Source organism: Camellia sinensis, chromosome 14, assembly GCF_055761805.1.
Source record: "Camellia sinensis isolate YWXY chromosome 14, ASM5576180v1, whole genome shotgun sequence".
Taxonomy (NCBI): Eukaryota; Viridiplantae; Streptophyta; class Magnoliopsida; order Ericales; family Theaceae; genus Camellia; species Camellia sinensis.
This window is the reverse complement of record NC_138974.1, coordinates 1481811-1496884: the sequence shown is the minus strand read 5'-3', so window position 1 is coordinate 1496884 and position 15074 is coordinate 1481811. Positions and strand designations below refer to the sequence as shown.

The following is a 15074-nucleotide window of genomic DNA, read 5'->3' as shown; positions in this document are numbered from 1 at the left end:
GTAGATGTTGGTCGCATGGCAGAGCTCCACAATATACCTGCTTCAGAGCATGCCTTGCACATTGGGCCGAGCTTCATAGCTCGCCCACTTCAGAGCGTGTCTTGCTTGTTGGGCGAGCTCCATAGCTCGTCACTTTGGAGTGGATCTTGCACATGGGCCAAGCTACGTAGCTCCCCACTTCGAAGCGAGTCTTGTACGTGGGTCGAGCTCCGTAACCCGCCACTTCGGAGCGAGTCTCAAACGTTGGGCCCACCCTTATTGCTTTAGCTAGTTTTAACCCACTTCAAGATTGATCTAAAATATAAAGTAAATAATAATTAAAGACTAATCTAAAATATAATTAAATTAAAATTATATTAAGATGTTAGGAATTACAATATACAAAAAATATAATTAAGGATTTATGATTAATTGTGATTTAATTGAATATGTAAGTGGCATATAATGGGTTATAATGATGTTTGTAATATCTCCTATATAAGGAGTGTCATTTGGTCTTGTAAAATAAGAAGTTTTGAATATAACAGAAATATATTCATTCTTCCTCATATTTTCGGAGTTCTTCTTCCTCATATTTTCTAAGTTGGTATCAGAGCTACAAAAAACACAGCAGCCCTAAAACCGTCATAGCCATGTCGGAAGTCACGTCCGAAACCACTTCAACCCCTGCCGCTGCCATTCCGGTGAAAACGTCCAACTCTCACTCTGTCCAAATCACCACCATCCGCCTAAATGGTGATAATTTTCTCCGCTGGTCACAATCTGTCCAGATGTATATCCGTGGGCAAGGAAAGATCGGTTACATCACTGGTGACAAGAAGGCTCCTGCTGTTAATGATCCGCTGTTCGACAGTTGGGACGCTGAAAACTCCATGGTTATGACATGGTTGGTCAATTCCATGGAAGAGGATATAAGCTCTAATTACATGTGCTATCCTACTGCACAAGAATTGTGGGATAATGTTAGTCAGATGTATTCTGACCTAGGAAATCAATCTCAAGTTTTCGAATTAACTTTGAAGTTGGGAGAGATTCGTCAAGGAGATGATTCCGTCACCAAATATTTCAATTCGTTGAAAAGGTTGTGGCAGGATCTTGACATCTTCAACACATACGAATGGAAATCGGTTGACGACTGCAACCACCACAAGAAAACTGTGGAAGACAGCCGTATTTACAAGTTTCTTGCTGGCCTCAACATTGAGTTCGATGAAGTGCGAGGAAGAATTATTGGCAGACCTCCTCTCCCATCCATTGGCGAAGTATTTGCCGAAGTCAGAAGGGAAGAGAGCCGAAGGAGCGTCATGCTTAAGAAAAAAGGTACTGGTGAATCAATTGAAATTTCTACTTTAATTAGCGATGCTGCGGCCAACAAGGCTGCAAATTACCAGCGCAGGTTTGATGATAAGCCACGGGTCTGGTGTGATTTTTGCAACAAGCCTCACCATACACGCGAAACGTGTTGGAAGATCCATGGCAAACCTGTCAACTGGAAAAGCAGCAAACAAGGAGAGAAGAATCGTGGCTTTCCTACCGCTAATGAAGCCGATTCAGGTCCCTTCAACAAAGAGCAGATTGATCAACTCTTAAAGCTGATAAAATCCAACTCCTCATCCGGTACTCCTAGTGTTTTGTTGGCACAAACAGGTAGAAATCCTAAAGCCTTCTCTTGCCTAAACTTCTCTCCGTGGATCATAGATTCCGGTGCCTCCGATCACATGACTAGTTTTTCCCATTTATTTAGTACCTATTTCCCTTGTTCTGGTCATGACAAAATCAGAATAGCCGATGGTAGTTTTTCACATATTGCAGGAAAAGGATTTATTAAACTAACTGAGAAAATTAATCTCAATGTTGTTCTTCACGTCCCCAACTTAGCCTGTAACCTTTTGTCTGTCAGTAAACTATCTAAGGATTCTAATTGTCGTGCTACATTTTTTGAATCCCATTGTGAATTTCAGGACCAGAACTCGGGGATGATGATTGGGCGTGCTAGGATGCTTGAAGGTCTTTACTACTTTGATGAAGTACCTGTTAGTAATAAAAAAGCTCAGAGCTTTAATAGTACTAGTTCAATCTCTGTTCGAGAAAAAATAATGCTATGGCACTATAGGCTAGGACATCCTAGTTTTCTTTATCTGAAACATTTATTTCCAGAATTATTTAAAGGGATTGATTGTTCTTCTTTTCATTGTGAAAGTTGCATTTTTGCAAAATTTCATCGCTCTACTTATTTGCCAAAACCTTACCAGGCTTCCAAACCTTTTTATTTGATTCATAGTGATGTTTGGGGCCCTTCTAAAATCACTACTCTTTCTGGTAAAAGATGGTTTGTTACATTTATTGATGACCATACCCGCTTATGTTGGATTTATTTGATGAATAAAAAATCTGACGTGAAAAATTTATTCACAAATTTTTACAATATGATTGAAAACCAATTTCAAACCAAAATTGGTATTTTACATTCTGATAATGGAACAGAATATTTCAATGAGCAGTTGGGTGAGTTTTTGGAAAAAAATGAGATTTTTCATCAATCTACATGTCGGGATACCCCTCAACAAAATGGCATTGCAGAACGAAAAAATAAACATCTACTTGAAGTAGCACGTGCTATAATGTTTTACATGCATGTTCCTAAATATTTATGGGGTGAAGCAATTTTAACAGCCTCTTATTTGATAAACAGGATGCCTACAAAGGTGTTAACATACAAAACACCTTTCGATTGTCTCAAAACTTTTTTTCCTGACACGAGGTTGTTTTTTGATTTACCCACCAAAGTTTTTGGATGTACTGCCTATGTTCATGTTCCTAGTCAATTTCGTTCAAAACTTGACCCCTGTGCTATAAAATGTGTTTTTTTGGGTTATTCCTCAAACAAAAAGGGGTATAAGTGTTTCGATCCTCAAACCAAGAAATTTCATGTGAGTATGGATGTGTCATTTGTGGAAACAAAATCCTATTTCCCCAACACTTCTCTTCAAGGGGAGACAAGTGGAGTAGAAGACCGTTTTTGGAATATTTCTATCCCGCTCCCTAATGTCATTTATCCTACACAAAAACCACATCTGTCTGATAATGATCACTTAGGAGAACCAAGTTCTATGGTGCCTAGTCAAGAAGATTCTTGTTTAGGGGGAGAAGTACTACAAAATGATCTAAATCCTGAGCTTCAGGTTTATACTAGGAAGCGATTTCATATGAGGAATAATGACCCGAATGTCCATCCTAATGACCCGAATGTCCACCCGAGTTCTGGCATCGAAATTTTAGGTAATCCTATTCTTTCTATTTCCGACCTTGATGTTCCTATAGCAATAAGGAAAGGTGTCCGAAATTGCATTAAACATCCTATTGCAAATTACCTCTCCTATCAAAGACTGTCTAAAAACCATAGAGCTTTCACATCTAGGATTTCACACTTGTTTGTTCCAAGGAATATACAGGAAGCATTGGATGATCCGAATTGAAAATTAGCAGTCATGGAGGAGATGAATACTTTAAGGAGAAGTGGTACTTGGGAGATAGTTGATCTACCCAAAGACAAGAAAACAGTTGGGTGTAAATGGGTGTTTACGATAAAATGTAACGCAGATGGAAGCGTTGAGAGATACAAGGCGAGACTGGTGGCTAAAGGCTTCACTCAAACTTATGGGATCGACTATCAGGAGACGTTTGCTCCTGTTGCTAAAATAAATTCCATCAGAGTACTGTTATCTCTTGCAGTAAATTCAGATTGGCCTCTACATCAACTTGACATTAAAAATGCATTTCTCAATGGTGATCTTGAAGAGGAGGTGTTCATGAGCCTACCGCCGGGATTTGAGCAGAGACTTGGAAGCGACAGAGTATGCAGATTGAACAAGTCATTATACGGACTCAAACAATCACCAAGAGCGTGGTTTGAACGCTTTGGGAAGGCAGTTATCAGTTGTGGCTTCTCGCAGAGTCAAGCAGATCACACAATATTTTATAAACATTCAAAAAATAGTAAAATTACAATTTTGATTGTTTATGTTGATGACATCATTTTAACTGGTAATGATGAAGCAGAGTTAGCAGCCCTCAAAGAGAAACTCGCAAAAGAATTTCACATTAAGGATCTGGGAGCCCTCAAGTATTTCCTCGGAATGGAATTTGCAAGATCCAAGGAAGGTATATTCGTTAATCAGAGAAAATATGTTCTTGATCTCCTTGGAGAAACAAGTATGCTTGGTTGTAAGATAGTGGAGACTCCGATCGAGCCTAACTTGAAGTTACAAGCTGCTAAGGCTGAAGAAGTCAAAGAGAGGGAACAATATCAACGACTTGTCGGGAAATTGATTTACTTGTCTCATACGCGGCCTGATATTGCCTTTGCAGTCAGCATGGTAAGTCAGTTCATGCACTCACCAGGGGCAGAGCACTTTGAGGCCGTTTATAAGATCTTAAGATATTTGAAAGGAACTCCAGGGAGAGGCTTACTGTTCAAGAAACATGGACATCTTCAAGTTGAAGTATACACAGATGCAGACTGGGCAGGAAGTGTTACAGACAGGAGATCAACATCCGGATACTGCTCCTTTGTAGGTGGGAACCTAGTTACATGGCGGAGTAAAAAACAGAATATGGTAGCTAGAAGTAGTGCAGAAGCAGAGTTCAGAGCTGTTGCCCATGGAATCTGTGAAGTAATGTGGATTAAAAGAATTCTTGAAGAATTAAAGCTTTCTCACCCGACACCTATGAAGGTCTATTGTGACAACAAAGCAGCTATATCTATAGCTCATAATCCAATTCTACATGATCGCACAAAACATATAGAAGTGGATAAACATTTCATCAAGGAGAAAATCAATGCTGGCATAATCTGTATGACCTACCTTCCAACAGGTGAACAATTAACTGATGTGCTTACGAAGGGACTACACAAGAAGCAATTTGATAAGCTGACTAGCAAGCTGGCTATGGAAGATATCTTCAAACCAGCTTGAGGGGGAGTGCTGGAAATTTGTGTTAATGCATATAATAAGATAGTGGCATATGATAGTGGTGTTGGTGGTAGATAGTGGCATGTATAGAATATGATAGTGGTGTTGGTGGTAGATAGTGGCATGTATAGAATATGATAGTGGTGTTGGTGGTAGATAGTGGCATGTATATAATATGATAGTGGTAGATAGTGGTAATATATAATATGTAAGTGGCATATAATGGGTTATAATGATGTTTGTAATATCTCCTATATAAGGAGTGTCATTTGGTCTTGTAAAATAAGAAGTTTTGAATATAACAGAAATATATTCCTTCTTCCTCATATTTTCGGAGTTCTTCTTCCTCATATTTTCTAAGTGAATTAATGTTAGGAATTATAAATTGTGTGTATAAGAGAGGAGAGAAAAAGGAAATAACAAAAAAGGGATAGGGCTTGAGGGCACTATAATCATTTCACATTTGTAGTTAATGGAGTTAAGGATTGCACTTTGGTGCAAAACCACATGGGGCTTTGGCTATATTTGAACTATAGGGAGTAAAGTACTCCGGCCTCAAACCACAAGCGAGTAGAATTAATTTTTCCCTTATAAAATATATTTTAAAATGAGAATAGAAGGGTATTGTTGGAATTGATGTTTTAAATTTTGAATTCAAGTGCAATTATTATATGTTCCCTTAAAGAGTTGGATTCTTAAAAGAGACTATCAAAATGGGGCAAAGGGAGTAATAGGCAACAACATTTGAACAAGAGACATGCCAAATGGGTGGCTTGCTTGCAAAATCCACATTTTATTTAAAGCACAAGTTGAGGGTTATTAACAAAGTGACTAACGGGATAAGTAAAGTAAAATACTGAAATTCTTGGTGCAAATGAAGACCCAAGTAGTTGGCCTTGTTGAATTTCGCACTTTCTACGTAGACAATCACTATTTTAGCAAGATTATCCAAGCTCTACAAAGGGGAGATAGAGCTGCCCATCCTAGTTAAATGTTGAAAGATGGTTTTCTTTTCAAAAGGCTAAAGTTAAGTATTCCAACATGCTATTTTAAGGAACAATTGTTGGCTGAAAATCATAATTTGGGACATTTTGGTTAGAATAAGACTCTTGAGTTGCTTCAAGGTGAGTATTATTGGTTGAGGATGAATAAAGATGTGGGCAAACTTGTGCAAAGGTGTCACATTTGTCAAAGGCAAGGTTTTAAAAAGCGGCCCCAACCGTTATGTAACGCCGTTACATAACGGTTGTGGTAGTTACCGCCACCCGTTACGGCCGCTTTTGCAGTGTGATTGAGATTCACAGATGTATCGGCTGTAGTGGCTGATATAGCGGTCGTAACGGTGCCATAACGGCCGTAACAGCCTATTACGCACTGTTACGTAACGGTTCCGAATTGCTTCTTTTGAAAAAACATACAAAAAAAAAAAAAGTTAAAAAATGGGGAAGAGAGATAGAGAGAGAAGAGGGAAGATGGAGGAACAAGAGATAGAGAGAGAGAGAATAGGGAAGATGAAGAACAAATTATTGATTTGTTGAAATTGTAAGACCTATGCTATTCTATTCAGCTGCTATCATTCAACTATTTTGTTTGTGTGTGTCTATCTATATATTGTTTGAAAATAATAACAATAATAATAAGTGTGGTCATTATCTATTTGGCTTGATTAATATATATATATATATATATTTAGGCTTTTATTTATTCTCTTACTTTTGTCATTGTTCATCTTATATATAATAGTTAGTGATTAATTTTTTGTATAATATAAAATCATTAATTATTAAAATAAAATGTAAAAAACTCAGTTTATAGTTATTTAAAAATATGAAATATATTGGATTAAACTTAGGGCTGGTTTGGCATAGACTATATAATCCATCTTTTTATCTTTTTATCTTTTTTCCATCACATTACCTCTCTACTTTTCTGCACATCTTTTCGTAAAAAGACAAAAAGTGCACTTTTTTAGGACACCCCAAACCAACCCTTAAAAATTTATAAAAATTGATCAATATTTATTTTAAAACCCAATAAATATAATCATGGAAAAAAAATGTGTGTATCGATAAATTTTTTTCAAATTGTACGACAAATAAAAAAATTCACAATTTCAGTTACCGCAACCGTTACACTACGGCCTTTACACCCCGCAACTGCAACCGCGCCACCGCTACCGTTACGGCGACCGCAACCGCTTTTCAGAACCTTGGTCAAAGGAGTAAGGAATATCAACAAACACAGGTTTATACTTGCCTTTTTCGGTGCCTAATGTGGTCCTTGGCATGGATTTTGTGTTGGGCCTGCCATATACACAAAGAAAAATGATTTAATCCAGTGTTTTTTAGGGCAAAAAGCGAACCAAAGGTAATAAGGCCTCCTAAGGCCTAAGCGCATGGCGAGGCTATAAGATTTCTAAATGAATAATCTGTATATTCAGTTGTGTTTGATTACATCAAGATCTCAATATAAATAACCCTAACTCCGAAATCAAAAAGGAAAAATAAGATTACATAATCATAATACCTGATATAACGTAATTACAATCATGCCTAAATCAAGCCTAATATATTTACAATCAAAAATATGCCAAATATAAAATATATACAATATATTCTCATACCCCGCTCAAACTCAAGGTGTTTTAGTAGAAAACACTGAGAGTTTGTTAAGAAAAAACTGAAACCGAATAGTGGTGTGAGTCTTGGTAAAGAAGTCAACAAGTTGCTGAGTCAAAGTAACAAAAGGAAGCGAGATAGAGCTAGACTGCAAATGCAAACGGAACAAGTGATGATCAATCTCAATGTGCTTCGTCTGTTCATGAAAGACAATGTTATGGACAATCTGAATAACACTTGGTCGTCACAATAGAGAGAGGTCTGAGAGTACTGAGGAACGCCCAAATCAGATAAGAGACGACGAAACCAGATAATTTCAACAGCAGCATGAGCCATAGCACAATACTTAGCTTCGGCAGTAGAACAGACAACAATAGTTGTTTCTTGCTTTTCCAAGAAATCACGAAATCGCCAAGAAACATACAGAAACCAAAAGTGGACTGGTGATCATTAACATCACCAGCTCAATCAGAATCAGCATAGGCCACCAAGTCCAAGGAAGAGGTAGAAGACAAGAGCGAGCCCTGAAAGATAGTACCTCCGAAATAGCAAAGAATCTGAACCAATGCAGCCTAATGTGTGGAACGAGAAGCAAAAACGAACTGACTAATCACATGAACAACATAGTCAAGATCAAAGTGAGTGACAGTCAAGTAAACCAAATAACCCACAAACTCGCGATATAAAATAAGATCATCTAGAGGGACACAATCAGCAGTGTTAAGCTTCACATTAAGCTCAATGGGGGTATCAGAAAGTTCACGGTGAACAGCCTCACTAGCATACTTGGCTTGAGAGAGAAAATATCCCTTGGGAGAATAGACAACCTTAATACCAAGAAAATACCGCAAAAAGCTCATATCCTTCTTCATTTCAAAGGTGCAAAAGAGATGTTGCTTAACCTCAGAAACAACAGAAGAGTCGGAACCAGTGATGATCATATCATCCACATAAAGTAACAGGACAACAAAACCAACACAAGTGTGGAGGAGAAACAAAGCAAAATCCGAGACACAAAGATGAAACCCAAGCTGAGTAACAGCTGTCTGAAAGAGGTCATACAAAACACATGGAGATTGCTTCAAACCATACAGAGCACGCCGAAGACGATAAACCTATCGAGAGGAATAAGGAAGTCCAGGAGAGAATACATGCAAACTTCCTCAGTGAAATGGCCATTAAGAAAAGCATTTTTAACATCCATTTGATAAAAAGACCAATGACAAACAGCAACGACAGAAATCAAAGTACGGACAGTAGTCATCTTAGCAACAAGGGCAAACGTCTCCTCATAATCAATACCATACTCCTGTGAGAAACCTTTGGCAACCAAGCCATCTTTGTAGCACTCGAGATAACTATTAGAATGAGTCTTAACTTTATCGACCCATTTGTAACTAACCAGATTCTTGCCAGCAAGTAAAGGAATCAACTCCCAAGTCGCAGTCTCTGCAATGGCCCTGTTTGGTAGGGCTTATTTCCAGCTTATTTCAGCTTTTAACTTAATTTAAGCTATTTTGATGTGTTTGGTTCAACTTAACAATACAGCTTATAACTTTTTATAAGCCAAAAATCAACTTATTCTTTGAGTGGGGGAGGAGAAGCTTAATTTATAAGTCAAAAATCAACTTATGTTCACAGCTATAAGTTATAAGTTGTTAGGCTATAAGTTATAGGCCCTGTTTGGTAGGGCTTATTTCAAGCTTATTTCAGCTTTTAGCTTAATTTAAGCTATTTTGATGTGTTTGGTTCAGCTTAATAATACAGTTTATAACTTTTTTTAAGTCAAAAATCAACTTATTCTTTGAGTGGGGGAGGAGAAGCTTAATTTATAAGTCAAAAATCAGCTTATGTTCACAGCTATAAGTTATAAGCTGTTAGGCTATAAGTTATAATCACTTTTCCACAGCTCTACCAAACGGGCCCATAATCACTTTCCCACAGCTCTACCAAACGGGGTCAATGCAGACAACGCATCCTCCATAACTGGAACCCAATTATGATCCTGACAGGCCTCCTTGTAAGAGTGAGATTCTGAAAAAGAATGAATAGCAGACAAAAAGGGGCAGTATGAAGAAGAAAAACATATTTTAGCAAAATCAAGTTTGACTGCCTGTTTATGGTAGCGAAGGGGATACCGACAGTCCTCAGGACCAGAGTTGTCAGAAGCAAAATGATCAATAGCAGAGGAAGAGCCAACCAGTGGCGAGAGAACCTTGCAACGAGAATAAACTAACAATGGAGGAGGAGAAGTTATGATCTAGTATGCATAAAACATCATATGCTTATTACAACTCGAAAAATAGATGGTTCAGATAAATTCATATTTTTTCTATTTGTTTAAAATAAAAAATAAAAAGCAGCCATTGCCTTAGCCTAAGGTGAATACCTCACCTCGCCTCACCTCCCCTTAGGCCACTTAAGGCGCTAAGGCCTAGCCTAGCCTCACCTCATTTATCGCCTAAGCCCTCACTTAGGTGCACTTTTCAAAACACCTGTTAAATAATGGTTGTAGTGAATCATTTTTCCAAGATGGCACATTTTACACCTTGTCGGAAGACCATGAATACCACCAATGTTTTTAATCTCTTCTGCAACCTCTTGAAAGCCAACAATGATATTTTCGGAAACTTCAAAGGTTTTTGAAGCCCCCATGGCTGATAGGTAGAGTTTTGAGTAAAATAAGTTGCTGCCAACTTGAAGATTGTCCAAGGGAAGCGAGGAAGAAGTTTAGTTCAAATTTCCAGCTCTTGCTAAGACTTCTCAAGCTGCTCCTGTTTATGAATACATTGAGACTCTTGTCATTTGTCATATTCCTCAACCTTCTTGGGAATGATATCCTTTTGCCCACCTATTACCGATGCCCACCCCTTTACTCTACCGCACAAATATGCAGGTCAGAGGAAAAGGGTTTTGGAATAATGAAATTATCATTGCACCACTTGTAAGCACCAATGAATTTTGTTGAGCAGCATGTCCGATAGGTAGAGTTTTAAGTAGAACAAGTTGCTGCGAAAGATTGTCCAAGGGAAGGAAGGAAGGAAGAAGTTTAGTGTATATTTCCAGCTCTTGAAAAGAATTCGCAGGCTGCTCCTGTTCATTGAATGCGTAGACACTTGTTATTTGTCATATTCCTCAACCTTAATTTGGAGCCTATTGCCAATACCCACCTTATACTCTAGTCACAAATATGCAAATCAAAGGAAAAGGGTTTTTGAACAATAGAGTAGAGTGTCGCTGTATGTTAGCACTTCCTCTACATCTTAGCATGAAGTTAAATAGCATTGGTCACTGCCAAACCTTGAGGAAGTCCTTTTCTCCAGAGGGATAAACATGATGCAGTAGAATTAATGTGTAGAAAAATACAAATTAGTTGTAGTATTATGTGCCACCAGTTCCTTCTTTAGTTAAATAAGAATGAGCTAGACTTTAGTTTGTAAATAAGGTCATGTGGACTCAATTGGACTAAACATGAAAACCAAAAGCACAAGCTACCTCCAAGGAAGAATATTGATTGCTCCTTGAGCGTTGCTTTGCACTGATCATCCATTGCCGCCGTCACCTTTCTGCATGTTGGGCAACAGGTGACAATGCCCAAAGAGCACTCAATAACTTCTCCTACCACTCCAAAAGACCACCTAACTCTTGGAGTGATACGATGGGACATCTTTTAGCATGGCAGGGTTGTATTATTTATTTTTTTTCTATTTCATTATCAGATCAAAAAGTAAGCAAATGAGGGTGGATCCATTCGGAATTGAATAGAGAATTTCTCACCTGTATGTAACTTCAGGAACTGCTCCAATAAAGGCGCCACCCAGGAATTTGACAATTGCACGCGGCTTTTTACCAGTAGGCGGAGGGATGACCAAACAGGATTCCAACCTTTCATAAATTCGGCTGCTGTTGTTGTTATTACTACTTTTCATGTAGTTGTTTCTCCCAGTCCCAACATACCCATTCGAAACCGTCCTCCTCAGAGAGGGTACTGTGTGCTGTTGTTGCCGATGCTGCTGCTTAATCTTTAGACGCTTGTCTCCTCCTCCTCCTACTCCTCCTCCTCCTCCTTCGGTGTGGAAGAAATTTGTGTTCTTCTTCTGAAAAGGTATAGGGCGCACTCGATTTTGATGCCCCGATGACCAGAAGCCCAAGTAGCCAACTCCATCCACAACATTGCTCCCCCCCATCAAAAAACAAAACAAAGGAAATTGGAAGATGATTTATCGATAATACCCCCAACCAACTTACGAATGCTAGAAGCAGCAATCAACACTGAACTGAGATTGAGATTGAGATTGAGATTGAGATTCAAACTGAGACAGCCGCCATAGAAACAGAGAAGACACAACATTTTTACAGCAGAGTTAATAGTTGGGAAAATATCATTAGCGTGATCCTTTCTAAATAAATAAATAAAATAAAAATCGACATTCAAATCAGTGAAACGCAGACTATGAGATGGATACGAAGCAGTAATACCTTAGACCGCAGGGATTGGAACGGCAAGGCAAACCACGGAACCAGTTTCCCTCTTCGCTTCTGTTCTACAAGATTTAGCCAGACGCCCACTTTTGAGAGAGAGAGAGGGAGAGAAACACGTATTTGGGTGTGCACCATTCCTCCATCACAAATTATTACCACTCACCGCGGCTGGTACAAACAACGAGCAAGAGTGTCAACCCCATCTAGTTTGGCATGTCGTGTGATAAACTTGATATTTTTACTTTTTAAATTTTTTCGATCTTAGATTTTTTTTTTTTCTTTGATTTTGTTGTTTGATTTTTTTAGTTTTTTTGCATTAGAATGACAAATATGGCCTCCACTTAAAAATGATATTTTTTTTACTTTTTATTTATATATGGGTCAATTTAGTAATTTTATATTAAAAGTTAAGTATTTTGTCATTTTGTGATTTTGTAACTTTTTTTTGTCTTTATGTGCTTATATAGTCCCAATGTGTTTACCAAACGAAGGCTTAATCATCTCAAGCCCGGGTGCTGAAGAGCAATTTTTTATGTTGTAAATGATTATTCAATTACCACCGTAGTGGTGGCCTAGTGAAAAAAAGCATCTATTTCTATCGGCGTGATTCAAGTTTGATTTTAGGAGAGTGAAATGTTAGGTAATTTTAATAATTTTTTTAGGAGATCTCATTTTGTATTCCGATCAAATTCTGAGCACCAAGACCTGACTCTTGGAAGAGCGAAATGTTGCTCTGTATTCTGATCAAATCCTGGGCACCAGGACCAGAGTCTTGGGGAGCGAAATACTAGGTAATTTTAACGGTTCACTACGAAAACCTCGTTCTTTACCCCGATCAAATTCTGTGCACCAGGACTTGAGCTCACAGATGCAGTGATAACACCTCAGAGTATCTTTTTTTGGATAAAAAAATGATTATTCAATTATTGAAAAACTAATGGTGTTGTTATGTACCATTTAAATTAATAAATAAATTTTATTTTAAAATAAAATAATATATAATTTATTTGACATGTATATAACAAACTATTTAGAATTAATTAAATTTTAATCATTTTTACTAGAGGTTTTTATTTATTTATATATGTTCCAAATTTTTGTTAAGAAATAAATGTCATAGTTTAATTGATAGAACTAGAAAAAAAAAATAGAATAAATTAAAAAAATTACATTTATAATAAAATAAATATATATTATGTTCTATAAGTTTTTCAATTTTAGTTTATCCTATGTCAAAGTTTGCCCAATAATATATTAAATCATATTGTATAAAAGTATAATTTCCATGTTAACTTTCATGTAAGAAAGGACAATAGCTGGATTTTGAAATTAGAGTTGAGTTAGACATACCATAGAATTCAATCAAATCAACTTTTACACTAATTTTGTAAGAATCACGTTTAATTATTCTTAGAAGAAAATAAATAAATAAATAAATAAATAAATTTTATCCAGAGTCTATCTAATATATATTAGTGTATAAGTTAGTTCTAAATTAATCCACAACCAAAAAAAAAAAAAACATTGTTAAGAAAAAATAATTTTGTGGGTATTCAATATTTATTGTTTATAATTTATTTGAATAAAGATTCAACATAATAATTATCTTTATTAAATACCTTAGTTAATTAATTTTAAGAAACCCACACAAATACACAAAATGAATAAATAAAATCAATCAGATTTTCGATGGCAGTGTTGGGTGACATTTGTGTACATGCATGTTATTGTAGGATATTGGCCCTCATTACATCTCTTGGATTTAGAAAATTCAACTTGACTCAATAGAATGATTAGAAGAGAGGGAGAGAGAGCCACAGGTGAGGAGTCCATATATGCATACAAATAGTTTACATTTCTTGCTCAAACTGATCGGAGGAAATCCTATTATTAAGTAAGAAAACCCTCTCATCCCTCTCATTCTTTTTAATTGTTAAAATTTCAAAATTGTGTTTATAGCAAAAATTTAAATAAAATCTTGTTTATAGTCATATGTAAATGTGTGATTTGTATATTAAATATTTGAAGGTTAGCTTTATTAGTAGCCTTAAAATCATGATATAATTGTGGAATTTGACTTGCATGTGTAGTTTGTGCCATTAAAGAAATGATTGAAAATTTTATTTGGCTTGATTATATAACTGTTAAATCTTTCAAAAGGTTGTATGAATTTTTAGACAATTTTATATTCAAAATTTTGAGATGATTTCTACTAAAAAGTTGTTGAGAATAATGCCTAGTTCATTCAGAAATTTTTGTAACAATTATTTGGGTTTTGTACGAATTCATAAAAAAAAGTTAACTAAATTTGGAACTATAGACAGATTTTACTATATGTTTGAAAAATCATTAAAAATCCTATATTCAACCAAATCTGGTAATTTCTAAATAAAAAATGAAATTTGAGAAGTCTAGTTTCATAATAAATTTTTAGATTATGGAATTTATTTATAAATTTAAGTATGGAATTAATTTAAGAAAATGTGATAAATCTGTGTTATAAAATTTCTTGGAATTTCACAAAATTATTTATAAATTATTTTTGGGAAAAGCTTTCTGAAAAATGACCATAACATATTTATTGAATATTCTATAGATTCTCATGAATTTTAGAATTGTATAAATAATTTATTTATCATTTTAATTACAAAAGGTATATTCTGAAAATTTCTGGGCAGAGAATGAACCAAGATTATTACTTCAATTATTTATTTGGACTAAAATTATATATTGTGCTGGTCTAATTAATTAAATCTTGTAAATTAGTAGTCCATGCATGTATGTGATTATGGTTCACTTATAAGTATGTAAAATTATCATTTCATACCATGGTTTAAGTTAAGTGTTTATTCTAAGTTTGTACATTGATTGATTATTGTATAACATGTGTAATATTTTATGTTGTGAATTTTAATGAAATAGTATAACACTTACGGTAATTAAAAATTGTTATTATTGGTGATTAATATAAAAACTAACTGAAATGATTAACGGCACGTAC

At 35.9% G+C, this 15074-nt stretch overlaps 1 protein-coding gene across 11 annotated transcripts in view; it reads right to left on the bottom strand.

The window, feature by feature from the left end:
- The window catches only part of LOC114323085 (initiation factor 4F subunit (DUF1350)), a 55087-nt gene extending 42753 nt beyond the window's left edge, over positions 1 to 12334 (bottom strand). For all 11 annotated transcript variants that reach the window (XM_028270552.2, XM_028270553.2, XM_082905765.1 and 8 more), the window contains exons 1-2: positions 12071 to 12334; positions 11369 to 11904 (exon numbers count right to left, since the gene is read on the bottom strand). In XM_028270552.2, coding sequence (XP_028126353.2) covers positions 11369 to 11778 — 410 coding nt within the window. In that variant the 5' untranslated portion in view covers positions 11779 to 11904; positions 12071 to 12334. The remainder of the gene's footprint in view (positions 1 to 11368; positions 11905 to 12070) is intronic.
- Between the last annotated feature and the right edge of the window lie 2740 nt (positions 12335 to 15074).